The 13308-nt window shown below is 39.3% G+C and overlaps 1 protein-coding gene across 3 annotated transcripts in view; it reads left to right on the plus strand.

The window, feature by feature from the left end:
• LOC148224414 (uncharacterized) overlaps nucleotides 1-12461 on the plus strand; it is a 35071-nt gene extending 22610 nt beyond the window's left edge. For 2 of the 3 annotated variants that reach the window (XR_015802537.1, XM_088161953.1), the window contains exons 3-4: nucleotides 9006-9075; nucleotides 10464-12461. Coding sequence is in view for 1 of the 3 variants with exons in the window: in XM_088161953.1 (XP_088018079.1) it covers nucleotides 9006-9075; nucleotides 10464-10751 (358 nt within the window). In the remaining 2 variants the exon portion in view is untranslated. Of the gene's footprint in view, nucleotides 1-1236; nucleotides 3087-9005; nucleotides 9076-10463 lie in introns of those variants that run through there. The other variant, XR_015802538.1, reaches the window with a different exon arrangement.
• Nucleotides 12462-13308: the final 847 nt, after the last annotated feature.

A 13308-nucleotide genomic window follows, 5' to 3' on the forward strand; every position in this document is an offset into this window, starting at 1 on the left:
AGAGAGCATGCATGAGCAAGAGCAACTTGATTAGAATGGGAAGATATTTTGTTTGTTTATTCAGATCCTCTACCCAATCTTCCCTGCTCCCACACCATATCAGGACTAGATTTTTTCCCTGGGAGCAGCAAATATCAATTTGATCAGTAAAATGACTGACTAAAGATTTACTGCAAAACACAGAACAATATAAAGAGCATAAGGGGCGTTTCTCTGCTTCATCCACCACCTCAGTGCTCTTGACTATGACAGATGCACCCATGCTGACAGATAATTTACCTCCCTGGTTCATGCCCTGGTCCTGGTGCCCTTGTCAGCCGTACCCCACATGCATCACCGTGTGCTTGGACTCTCTTCTGAAGGAGACTGACTACTTCTGTCCAAGAAAAAGCCAAGGCACAGCTCTGTGGATGGACTGCCCAGAGGATGTCACCACAAGGATGGGACTAGACCAATAGTGGCTTCTCCTGCCCTCCACCATCCCAACCAGCCTCTTGTCCTCAGACAGCCTATATGTGCCCCACACCCCACAGCAAACTTTTGGCATAATGCTATAAAAACACCAGTCTTGCAGGCAGCAAAGTAACCTTCACATACTTCAGACACTTTGAACTGAAGCCACAAAAGTATAATTATGATCTTAGAGCCATCCATGGGGGCATCAGACCCAGGTCAAATGTTAGGCGGCACAAACACAAACAGTTCACTCCAGAGGCAAAAGAGGTGTGGATACATCTATAAGGATCACTCCTTGGGGCAGATCCTTTAGCAGTGTAGATTATTTTAAACAAGGGTTCTTTAATTGTGCATTATTTGAGTTGCTGTCGTTACAGCCTTCATATATTTTGAGCATTTCAAACAGCCTGCTCTGGGCTGAAGTGTTCCATACAAAGCTACTGCTTGTTATTCTTTCTGTCATCTTTTCCACAGAACCAGTATGTGGACTCCCTGAACAGTCTGCAGCAAGTTACTTACCACATTTATACCACCTCTTCCCACTGCCTCAGCAGTCCCATTTCTGTGTCCCTGGTCATAGAAGAGTCAACTTCAGCTCTTATACAAGTGGCTGCTAGACTGGGACACCTCTTGCACCTACCTACCTACTCACACAGAGTTTCAAGGGGTGGAAATCTGGAGCAGACACACATGTCTTTGAAGGGACGTATGCTTGGGGGACATGTACTGCATGTCCTTCTGTTGTGGGAGTGACAGGATGTGTGTGTGTGATTTTTATAGGGAAAATGAGCATTTCAATCTTCTCCCAGGCCTTGGGATTGATGAATGGCTCTTCGGGCATGGCACTGAGAAGCGGTGGGGAGACACGCATCCTCTTGTGCCAGCACCCTGCCATCTAATGGCCAGGCTTCAGATTCACAGGTGAATCAAGTTTTACCTTTCTGCCTCCACTGTTCTAGATCCTAGAGATAGAAAAGTCTATTTAAACTACCTTAGGTCACATCTTGTCAGCACAGAAGTATTCCTACTGGCTTACTTCGAGGTGTTTTGTTATACGTCTTAATAACAGGGTTAATACCTCACCTAAAAGTACCCTTTGTTATAGTTACTCCACTCCGCCTTACTAATTCAGCCTAAATAATTCCTTCCTTTGTTTGGCAAATTCACGCCATTTAAATACTTGCAGGCTTCAGCTGTATCTCTCACTCACAACCATTATTTAGCATCATCGTCCCTTTTGCAAAGGAATTCCCATGTTCTCCTCTCTGCTTCCTTCTGACAAGACCTCTCCAAAGAAGCTGTGTCGAGAGCTGGACACAATGTCCCTGCTCGACTCACACAAAAAACCACGAAGAGCAGGTCTGCTGCCTCGCTGCTTTGTTCCACGATACATTTGCTCACACAAAGACTGCACAGAGCTTTTCTGAGCCACTCTAATACCACAAACTTGTCGTACTTGTTGTCCCCTTCCATTCCTACACGTATTTGTTTTTTCTTTCTACCGCCTTCCCAGTACAATATATTAATTTCAGGTTATTAAATGTATTTGTTTGCATTTGGCAGTTTGTTGAAGCTCTGAGCAACTGCTCATGAGATGAAATGGCTCCAAGCTTCTGGCTTTCCTGCACTTCAAACAGCATGCAGCTGGAAATACTACAGTCATTAGGCCTTCAAAACATGTTTTTCTGAGTGCTAACACAGACACACAGTGCTTCTCTGTAGCCAAATATTTAATACAGTGAACCCAAGCAGCTTCTGGTTTCTTATTCCAAGTGATCTTCTTCCATTTTGCAAAATCAAAAAGCTCCTGTGTCATAGAAATTACTGCAATTATTAATTATGTTTAAAGTTAACTTCTTTAGCACCTAAATTAACTTGGAAAAAAACCCAATAAAGACACTTCAGAAAGATGGATTATAAAATCCAACAAGAAAGTTGAATTAAAAGGTTATCTGCTAGATAATCTGGAAATTTAGTGAATAATGGAGTTAGCTGCCGAAAACCCCTGCCATTATATAACTAGTTTAAACATCCATGAGTAGTAGCACAGAGGTTGATCTATACCAGGCTTGTGCCAGATGCTCATCACTTTTTCACTATTTTGCCTTCTGATGTTCTCAGCTATGGAATTAACTGTAATAGATTTAATTTTGTATCTTGCTGTCTTAAGTATCTTTGTATCTTAAGTATCTTCACAGCAACTCACTTTTTCCCTTTTCATATCTACAAACCAGGTTATTATCATTCTGCACTGACATTCCTATGAGGGAATGCATCATAAACTTCAGTTAATGCCTACCACAAACAATCACTTCCCTCTAGTTGTATTTCTAGCCCTCAATTGCACAGGAAAAATCACAATCTAAGAACAGACAAAAGTTTGATTCGGTACAAAATAACTGGAACATGTACTGATCTGCTTTCTGAAACCTCATTTCAAAGGAGGAATGCATCTTATTGTTTCATCATTCATTTTGTTGGAGACTATTCAAATTACCGAAGCTCTGTTTCTATTCTGTAATTTGAAGATCATTAACAAATTCTGTCAATTACTATTTTTTGTGAAATTGAACTCCCTCTGCTCATAGTGATGTATAAAAAAATCCCAAAACTTAATACAATATTAATAAAATATGCACTCCTTTAAGTATTTATTTTCTTTATTTTTTTTTGCCTTTTTTTTTAAATTCATCAGAAAAGCTCATTATTATCATCCAGCCACTGGGTGGCACCTCTACATAGATGCCAAGTGTGCCTTAACAAACCCATGATGCCTTCAATGATCACTCCATTCCTCCCACAGCCAAGTGTTGACATTACATCAGCTTCGTGTACACAGCCATGTTTGGGAGACAGCTAAAGCTGGTTACTAAAAATTTGCTTTGTAAAATATTCCTAGAATTTTCTGCTGTAATTTTTCAACTCCTAACTTTCAGGTAAAATGAATCTGTATAGAGAAACCTGTCAGGGGAAACCTGATTCCTTGAATATGTGTAAGTACAGGCAAATTTTGATAGCACATGAAATTGTTTTGACAGATGTGCCAGAGCAAATATATCATGAACTTTGTTGCTTTGTAGTAATATAAAACAAATCATGTCTAATATTACAGTAGCATCCAACAAGCCCAAGCAAAGTTAAATTCCAGCTTTGGTGGGCAATGAAGTAATAATATCCTTGCCCCTAGGTCAACTGTAACTATGCTGCACTGGACTATCTCAAGTGAAAAGCTCATCTTGATATTTATACTCTGGCCTAGCTTTAAAGCATTGTATAAACAATAATCATCATATTGAGTTACCTAACACAGGTAATATCTCATTTTATACAGTAAGCTCAAAGAACCAGATGAAGCTGTTTGACTGAGGAGACGAAAAGCCAGCATCACTCATTTCTTTAAACACATGATGCTCGTCTTCCTTTGTTCATATTGACTCACCATGACTTGAGGTGACATGAAACACCACGTTACTGCATCATTTTCCTACTTTCTGTAGCTACACTGGGAGATACAGAAGGGTGTTTACAAATCCAGGGACACGAAAATGCTTTTGAACATACAGACTCACACTTGCAGCATTTCCCCACCTGCTTTTTTACGTGAATTTTAGCATTTTGGCTCAAAGTGATAGTTGAAAAAAATCAGCGAAGTTTGTGCTCTTTTAAAGTTTGTTGAGAGCATCTAGTAATCTGCCTTGGACTGAAGTTCCACTTCAGTGGAAACAAAGTGGAACTTAAAATAAGTCAATTTAGACAATTATAAATACAGTGCAATTCCAGCAACAAGCAGGAAAGTCTTTAATTCTTGAAGAATGTTTCTGCCTACACGGAGGAATAAAACAGGTTTGCATACACCAAAATAAGCCTCTCAAGTTCCCACTGTCCAAAGGCAGGAAAGGCCATGCAGGATGGGTACAGAGGCAGCAGGGAGGGGGGAATGCCCTGCTACACACACCTGAGTGCTAGGTCTTGTGCTGGGGACAGTCCTTGTCACATGGCAATGAATGACCACAGCTCCAGGCTGTGGCTGGGGACTGCAGCTCACAGGAAGGGCCCGTTCAGCACGAGATCCAGAAGATTACACGGCCTTTCAGCAATCCAATAATGCTCTCCCCTGCTCCAGCCTCTCCTGCACCCACTGGGCCAGTGAGGACACCCTGGGCAGGTCCCTGAGCCCAGCACGAGGGTGAGCCCCTGGCAGCACAGCCTGGGAGTGAAGAAAGGTCCAAATGAATGAGATGCAACCAGAACTTGTGAGGTGCTGCTTGGCTGGTGCTGCATAAACTCATCCATTTATCTATGCATCAAAATCTTCATAAGCCACACCCTGCAATTTCAGCAAAGGAACTCACCTAAAATGAGTTGATTTCATGAGCTAAATTAGCCCACTGTCTAGAACAAAGACAAGCATCTAATGTGGTACCAGCCATTCCACATTTGCATCAATTATGCTGAGCCCAATTGAAACTCAGACTTTTGGCAACAAGGCACTGAGCCACTTTTTGCTCACAAAATAACACAGCGGCTTACATTCAGTGGAGATTTGTGATTACAAATTGCATTAATGTAGACTTATTATGTCAATTCTGAATATCAACAATCTACTACTAAAACGATTAAACAACTTCTTTTTGATGTCAGGAATGGAAAACTGAATTGAAATGACAAATTCGGTAGAAGTGGCAGGAAAACACAGAGTTCTACTTAGATAAGTCAGCTTGTGTAATATGAGATGTTTTGTTGCTTCCAGACTTAATAATGGACTTTAACATTTCGGGATTTAAGTAATTAGATGTTTATTGCAAAAGCTGCCACTATGGATTTTCTCATTTGCCTGAAAACACACATCTGCAGAGATTTTAATATAAATCCTAGATTAATTATTTTCATTTAAATCCCCATGTATATTTCAATATGGAGTATCTGAGTGAAGCATCATTTCTTAAAAGATGACAATACTGAATCACAATTTATGAGAGTGTTTAATGGGCCAGGTCCATGACTCTCATGTCTTACAGCAAACAACCTTCATCTTTTATGTGTATATACAGTTACATTTACGAAAACAATTTAAAAATGCTTTAACACAGACATCTTTTTAGATGCAACTTGCAAAAATCTATTCTCATACTTCATATGGCTTTTCTAGTCACATGGCCAGAAAAAGTAGCTCAGGGAAGTCTTGAAAAGTATTAGACCTTTCAAAAAGATCACAACAGAGAAGATGAAAAGGCAACTCAAAAAAACTCCCACCAACTTGTATCAACTGCAGTCACAGATGTATCACAGAAAGTGATTTTTGTCACAAATTCTAGCACAGCAACAATGTAAGATACCATTTCATAGTACATTCCACAGCCCTACAGACTATCATCAGAGCTCTTCATTCTCACATTCCCTTAAATGCCATTAATACAGTTATTTGAATTGTCAAAAGTTACACATCAAAATAAACACATGGATGTGGATGGGTTTTCTACATACCTCCACAGAGGTCAGGCTTTCTGCCAGCTCAAACAGACATCATAACATGGATTTACACTACGAAGTGCTTCTTTGAAGTCATATTGGCTTCTTCAGAAAGACTAGCTTACCGAGTAAAGAGCAGCAGAATTCAGGATTCCTTCTGGATACAAGCTCACTGAAGGCAGCCTACCTGCATCTCTGCATCTTTACAGAGCCAGAAGACCACGGGCTTCACCTTCAGACTTTGTTTTGCTTCACCTTTTGAGGAATGAGTTGTCTCCCGACAGTATTTTTGCCTCCTGTCAAATCCATTTACCACTCTCCTGTTTCACCTCCTTCTTTTTATCACAGCTACCAAAAGTGATCTTGCAGGCAGTGAGAGAAGAAAAAAGAAAGGATGCAAAAAGCAGAAGAGAGGGGGAAATGAAAAATGAAAATGGGAGGCTCCTGGGAAAGGAGGTACAGACAAACTAAGGAGAACATTTTTTTAACTGGGACACCGACAGCCCAGTTAATTTTGTGTAAGGCTTTGTTATTTAAAACGATGAGCATTTTGTTACAATTCAGTACACTTACTTAATGTTGCTTCCACTCTGTTCATTAACAGCTCTCTTCTGGATTACTAATCTACAGGGCCTTCAACTATTGGTTTTGAACAGCTCATCTTCCAGCCTCAATGCTTGATCATCCTAGAATGCTTAAATACCTCCCGAGCAGGAAACACCTTCATGTTAATTACATTAAATGTCTGAGCTGGAGCCTGCCAAGCAGTTCTGAACACAGTAAACCAGGCACAGACTTTGTGATGAGTAAAAACAATGTGCTCCTATAATGGAATCATTACATGTAAAGAAAATCCTCAGAAAAAACTAAATAAAGTCTTAACTTTGAGGAAGCTGGTTACAACAAACTCCTTCTATCTCTGGCACTAATCTGTGGCCACACCTCTATAAAAGAAATAACTTTATCATGTCTCTTAGATTTAACAAACAAGCAGAGCAGAGGTGGATAATCTCAATGCACATGCACTTCTGCATGAAAACAAGTTTGATTTGTCCACCACAAGCATTAACTTTCAGCCACACCTACTCTTCTGTTTGGGTCAAGTCTATAATTAATGAAAGCTCCCTCTTCATGTGACAAGCAAATTTTTATATCATCCCCCTTATCTTTGATTAAAGATGCCATCTGTAAAATTATAGGATTACTATGGTAGTGTTTGAAGCTGATTTAAGAATAAAAACTTAAGAGAGTGCACTCGCTGTTAACAGCCTGCAGCTACAGCATCGCATATTCCTCCTATGTGCACCTGACCTGATCTGTACTGAGCAGGAGTAGCCTCCATGGTGCTCGCTGAAGGAAGGAATTTTCATTGCAGTAAATGTCATGCTTCAGCTCTTTGTCATCAAGAAATGAATTGTTTCAGTTCAGCACTCAGTGACAAACCACTGTTTAAGTGTGTGTGAATACCATCTAAGGGATTCTGGCGCTTTTTGGGCTCCCAGTGTGCAAGCTGCTGAAAGCTCCATGTTTTTAAAATGTCCATGTGACCAGTGAAAAACAAACAAAAGCCCAAAAGCTCCACAGACAAAGTTTTCTGGTGTTCTATCAGAGCCAAAGATGTTTGCACCATCCAAATGTCTCAGTAGGTTGAGCAGCTCACTTTGGCTCTGGGTCTTACACAAGACGTCTAATTGACAGTTGAGTACAAAGAGTAATTAAGTAAACATCTCAAATCACAAAAAATAATTCTACTACCATTTCAATCGCATTTTAATTTTAAAACAGTTCACACAGTAAACTTTATCCTAAAGCATCATGTGGTACAAATGTATTATGAGCCTTGGACTTTACACATGAAATGCAAGTCGTTCTGGAGCCAGTTCAAAGACTGACTTAAATCATCTAGGATGTCCTATTTACAATAGCTGACTACAGACTCATCTGCCTGCAACTCTGTAGTTACCTGTTAAAACCTTCTATTTTAATTTCTGCATTTGCCTACTTTCAACCCTCTGAGGGCTAGAACCTGTTTAACAAGGCATTTATCTCATCATTGTGACCCAGATGGGGCAACTTATTCAGAAGGGACAAGAAATCAGAATCTCTCACAGATAAAGCCTCAGGATCTGGGGGCAAAACATTTTTGATACTCAGTTTGAGACAGCAAAGTGTTTTGTCTTGGTGATTTTTCAAAGTATAATGTAAACTCCTCCTTTCTTAACAATATTCCCACAGCTAAAGGAGCCACAGATTTCTTTTCAAAACCCTAAGTTATCTCCAAAAGGGAGCATGAGTAAACAACTGAGGTAATCAACAGTCTCTTACTAGAATCAGTTATGCAAGGGAAAAGAAAGAAAACCATCGAGCTTTCATGGTATTACATACACAGTGAAACAAGGGACCATTTCAACATCGTTGCACCCAGTCTCCAAACCCAGACCTTCAAGCATTCTAAAAGTCTCCTTAGGCTGCTGTGTGCAGTAACTGCACACTTGAAGATGCAGTCAACCTGCCAGCAGACCTTTAGGACTGCAAAGTTTCTTCCTGCAAAAGATACAGACCCTGAAATCTCAGTCCAGAAATATTCATTAACCATAATGCAGAACCCTACATTTTTCTGTCTTCAAGTGTAATAATACCAACTTCAAAGAAATGAAGGATCAGGAACAGGTAACTAAGGATGACAAATAATTCCTAAATATTTGGCATTTATTTTTGAGATAGATAATTTCATTAGTTTAAATGTTATAAAATAAAAAATACATATAAAATAAAATGGCATGCTTTTGCAGAAGTACCATAAAGAAAAGGACTCACTGAAAGACCTCAGCTGATCTGTTTCCATCAGAAGGCAGCATTGTAGCCTGGTCTAGAAGTCTGTTAATTACAAATCTTTAACATAAAAAAGTAAATGAAACAGACCATTTTCTATTAATGTTTCCCTTAATTAACAGGGGAAAAAACCCAGAAGCTACAGAAACAAGAGGACACTGAAGTCTTGGTTTCCTTAATGAGAGCTAGTTCAACATAATTTTAATAACTCAGCTCTCACAAATTAAATAATGCAATAACATTTTTAGGAACTTCAGAACAACAATGGCTCTACCTGGAAGCAAGACCCCATGTCCTTCTCAGGCAATGGGCTATGAGGTAAGTTCAGCTGTTCAAAATAATTTACACAAGTATTCCCAATACTTCTCTTCCTTAAGGATGTGTCATTCATTTAAAGTTAATTTTCTTACCACATAAGCCTGTATAATGTAAGTATTACCATAAATCCATTTTAATCCTCCCAGTATTGATCAGAACTCACAAAATAGGTCAAAATTAAATGTCAGTCTCCTAACATAAAATTTCCAGCTAAGGTATAGCTGGTATAGCCAAATGCCTCCCTACTTAATTGGCAAAAACCAAATTAATAAAAGCAGTTGTGGAGGAGAAGAAAAGATGGAAACTGTCTAGAAGATAAATACAAGAAGGGGAAAACCAAATTGCTTATGGTATACTCTGCGTTTCTTTTGCTTGATTCTATGTCCTTAGTCATTCGTTTGTAGTGTTCCACTAGGAAAGTACCCCAAAGAGTTGGCTCAGAAGTCAGCTTTGCTATAGAAACTTTGCCAGGCAGTTAGTAAACTATTTCTGCTAAAAGGCTCTTCTCATCCCTAGTGAAAAGGCACACAGTTTTCATTAAAGAAAAGCCTCAGTTCCCCCTTGGCTTTGTAAGCCACATGCAGCAGCAGTTCTGCACTGCACTCTGTACATAAGAAAGGGACAAGAAAGCAGAGTTGCCCTTGGAAGTCTGGGCAGACTGAACCATGGACTGAAACACCAGACGGTGCAAGAAGACTGAAGGGTTTTATTTTACAGCTAACTTTTTAAACTAGAACTGTCTGTCCTCCTCAACCCTCACCTTCATTATTAAATTGTAATTTGGACTAGATTAAAGGACTGTAGAGTGGCATAAAAGGAAGGGTGCAAAACTAACCAAAATAAATACATTTGGGACAGATTATTGAGCAGATGTAAATAATGAGACTGTTCCAGCATATGAGACATAAAGAAATCAGAGTGGAAGAAGTAAAACACTTCTGAAAGTATGAAAGATGAAGGAGTGTAAGGACTTCTTCAAAAATTAACAGAAGAAGGATTCCCCAGGCCATTTTTAAAATCATGTGTGTCTTCTTCTTGGAGGAAATGGAAAGAAGTTTCAGGAAAAATTAATTTGTATTAACATTAAAAAATTGTCTGCAGTGATTCAGGCTTTTACAATTTGTTGTTTTCTGTCACACTCGTTCTACGTAGTTGCCATATAAAAATTCAAACTCAAATATTAAGTAATGCAATGTAACCAACAGGTAAACTGCACTAAAGCAGTTATTTAAAAAAGGAGGTAAAATCTAGTACTATTTGCACTGCAGTTATGATGAGAATCTTTTGAGTCTCACTGTGGTAAGCGCTGTATCAGAAACTGGGTATGTGCAGCAAGAGGGAAGGGAGGAGACACAATTACACTGAAACATCTGCAATTTTCCCAACAGTTTCAGCCCAGCAGCTGCTTCATCAGATTTATCATCACCAAGACCCAGGATGTGCCAGATAAAACTTGTGGCAGAGGGCACCAACACCAACCAACAGCTGGTGTGAACACCAAAGGCACTGAGAGAGGATGTGATAGTGACAGTCACACAAACCTGGACACAACATCTGTACCTCTGTGGCCTTCCAAATCAAGATCACAGGACAATAGTGACAGTCACACAAACCTGGTGGCATCTCTGGTAACCTCCAGGGTAACTGATGTATCAGTGATAACACTTCACTACTAAGTGATGCAGGGCACCAGGGAATGCCACACTGCTGGAAGATACGATCAGCTATTTGCTTGGACATGGATTTGTGTCCAAATTCATGCTTACATGGATGAAGAAATACAAACAGGGAAGTTCAACAACAAGTATTCAAAAAGAAAGCCTACAAGGAAGGAAGAAAACTTATACAATAAAAAGTTAGACAGTGAAATAATGTTAGATGTGCAAATCTGTATTTCATTAAAACATTAAAAATACGCTATTTAGTTTATTTTATAAACAAAGTGGGGCAAATTTTTCTCTAATTATGTGATAAAGCATACTGGGCAAAAACAGCCTTTCCTGTCTTTCCTAGGCAATATTATTATCCTCTGAAGTCTAGGATTTATTTTTCCTTGCTCTAAGCTTACTAACTATAAAGGTTTTAATTTGTAAAAATTATCAAGGACTTTTCTAAAACTAAACTGCAGCTCTGACCTCATGTGCACCCCAGGCAGTTAATTTCAAGAGCTTTCAAAATATAATGTCATTTCATAATTCTTTTTTAAAAATCAGCTTTAAACTTCCTTTATAAATTTGGTGATTCCTACATTAAAGATCCTGTGTGGGTTTTAAAGACATATAAAACAGTATTGTTCATCAGCTTTATATAAGAAAATTTTTATTTTTTTTTGCAACCTGGATTATTTCATAGTGACTTTTCTGATCTTCCAAGTCACAGCTGTTTTTTTTTTCTCTGTCTTCCAGATCATGTATGTGCATAAAAGTCACCACACGTTTAACTATCACGGTTCTTCCACCGATTTTTCCAACCACAAAGCAATATAACAAATACTTCAGTGAATAAAAAAATCATTAACTATGAATAAGCAGCTAAGGGTGTGCACTGGGTCTGGCTGGAATGGGGTTAATCTTCTTCATAGCGTCTCATATGGTGCTCTATTTTAGATCAAAACAAAGAAAAAAAAACCACACACACTGAATTGTGCTTGTACAGCACCAAGACTTTATCAATTTCTCATACATTCTCCCCAGCAAATGGGCTGGGAGGGAACAGCTGACCCAAACTGATCAAAGGGATGGATACTCCACAGCATGTAGCACCATGCTAAGCAATACAAACTCTGTTTTTGTGATGGGGGAAGTTTTTCCAAAGTAGCTGTTGCTCAGACACTGACTGGGAACTGGTCTACTGGTGGCATTATTGACTGTGCATGAATTGGGATTGGGAGTCTTCTCCTTTGCTTATTAAGATATCCTTATTTTGATCCATGAGTTTTTTCTGGCTTTTGCTCTTCCAGTTCTCTTCCCCATCCCACTGACAGAGAGGAATAAGCAAAGTGGATACACGCCTAATTGCTAGCCAAGGTCAACCCATCATGAAGTAAAATCCTTCTCATGGGGCTGGGATTGGGATTCTTCCACAGTAAAATGTCCTCTGGAGATGACATATGTTCCAAGGCCTGCTTATGAAATTCATACCATTTTTCAGTTATCATGTAAAAATGTACACTGCTCTGATTTTACTTTACTATGCCATCATGTTGGACTATTTCTTTCACTTTAAAGCAAAAATGTTTTATTTCAATCCTGTGTGACTGTTCTAAACAGAAAAAAAAAAAAAAGATACCAGAGTTAAATCAGTACTGGACATAAATACACTCCAGTAGAAACATATATACATGATGAGCTTTCTGTAGCATTACCTATGCATTTGATAATCTTCATATGTAGCTTAACACTCTTTGCATTGATGTCATAAAGGACAAAACACACCCAAAATTTCAGTTTTCTCATGAGCATCCAGTCTGCCCTATGTGTAGAGCAAGTGGTTGCAGAAAGTGCTTATGCACTACATATCTTCAGGAAAGCTAAGTAACACATTAAAAAAATTCCATTCTTCTATTTGTGGTTGTCCACAGGCACACACATGAATAATAACAAAGGAATAATCAGTTAACTCAGAAGTGGGAGTGGAAAGGAAGACTTCAAGGGGTGTTTTGCTGAATTCACCATCAAATTTGGATGCCCCCAGAAAAGGTGTAGTATTTCCTGAATGTGGAACTGCAAAATTGTCCTTTTGGACCTCTTAAAAAAGATAAATACAGTTTCTGACCATGCTGGAGGTGCTACTTCTCCAGCAGCCTAGGTCAATTCAGCAAATCCATCACCCAGAGGACCCTTGTTTATAGGCACAGAGCTTGTTCCCAAGGCTGTCTGCTTGACTACCAGCAACACTGACAGGCTGTTTGATGTGGTGGCATGGTGCCAGTCCATCACATCTTAGACCTTAACACTCTGAAATCTTCTATGGAGTGCTCACCTACAATCACTTCATCTTGGAGGATGAGCTGGAAACAGGATCTCCAATGCCTGTGAACTCAATTACTGTCTTCCAAACATTTTCTTGCCATAGAGAATTGCTCCTGGGTAGATGTGGGGCTGAAGAGTCTCTAATTGGGCCACCTTGTCCCCCCACAAATGCCTTGCATCTCTAGACTGTCTCAGAAACCATCTTTTTTTTCCAGGACCCACTCATATTGCCAATGACTGAGAATATGTACACCCATCACAT

This window comes from Sturnus vulgaris, chromosome 3 (assembly GCF_052056855.1).
Source record: "Sturnus vulgaris isolate bStuVul1 chromosome 3, bStuVul1.hap1, whole genome shotgun sequence".
NCBI classification, from domain to species: domain Eukaryota; kingdom Metazoa; phylum Chordata; class Aves; order Passeriformes; family Sturnidae; genus Sturnus; species Sturnus vulgaris.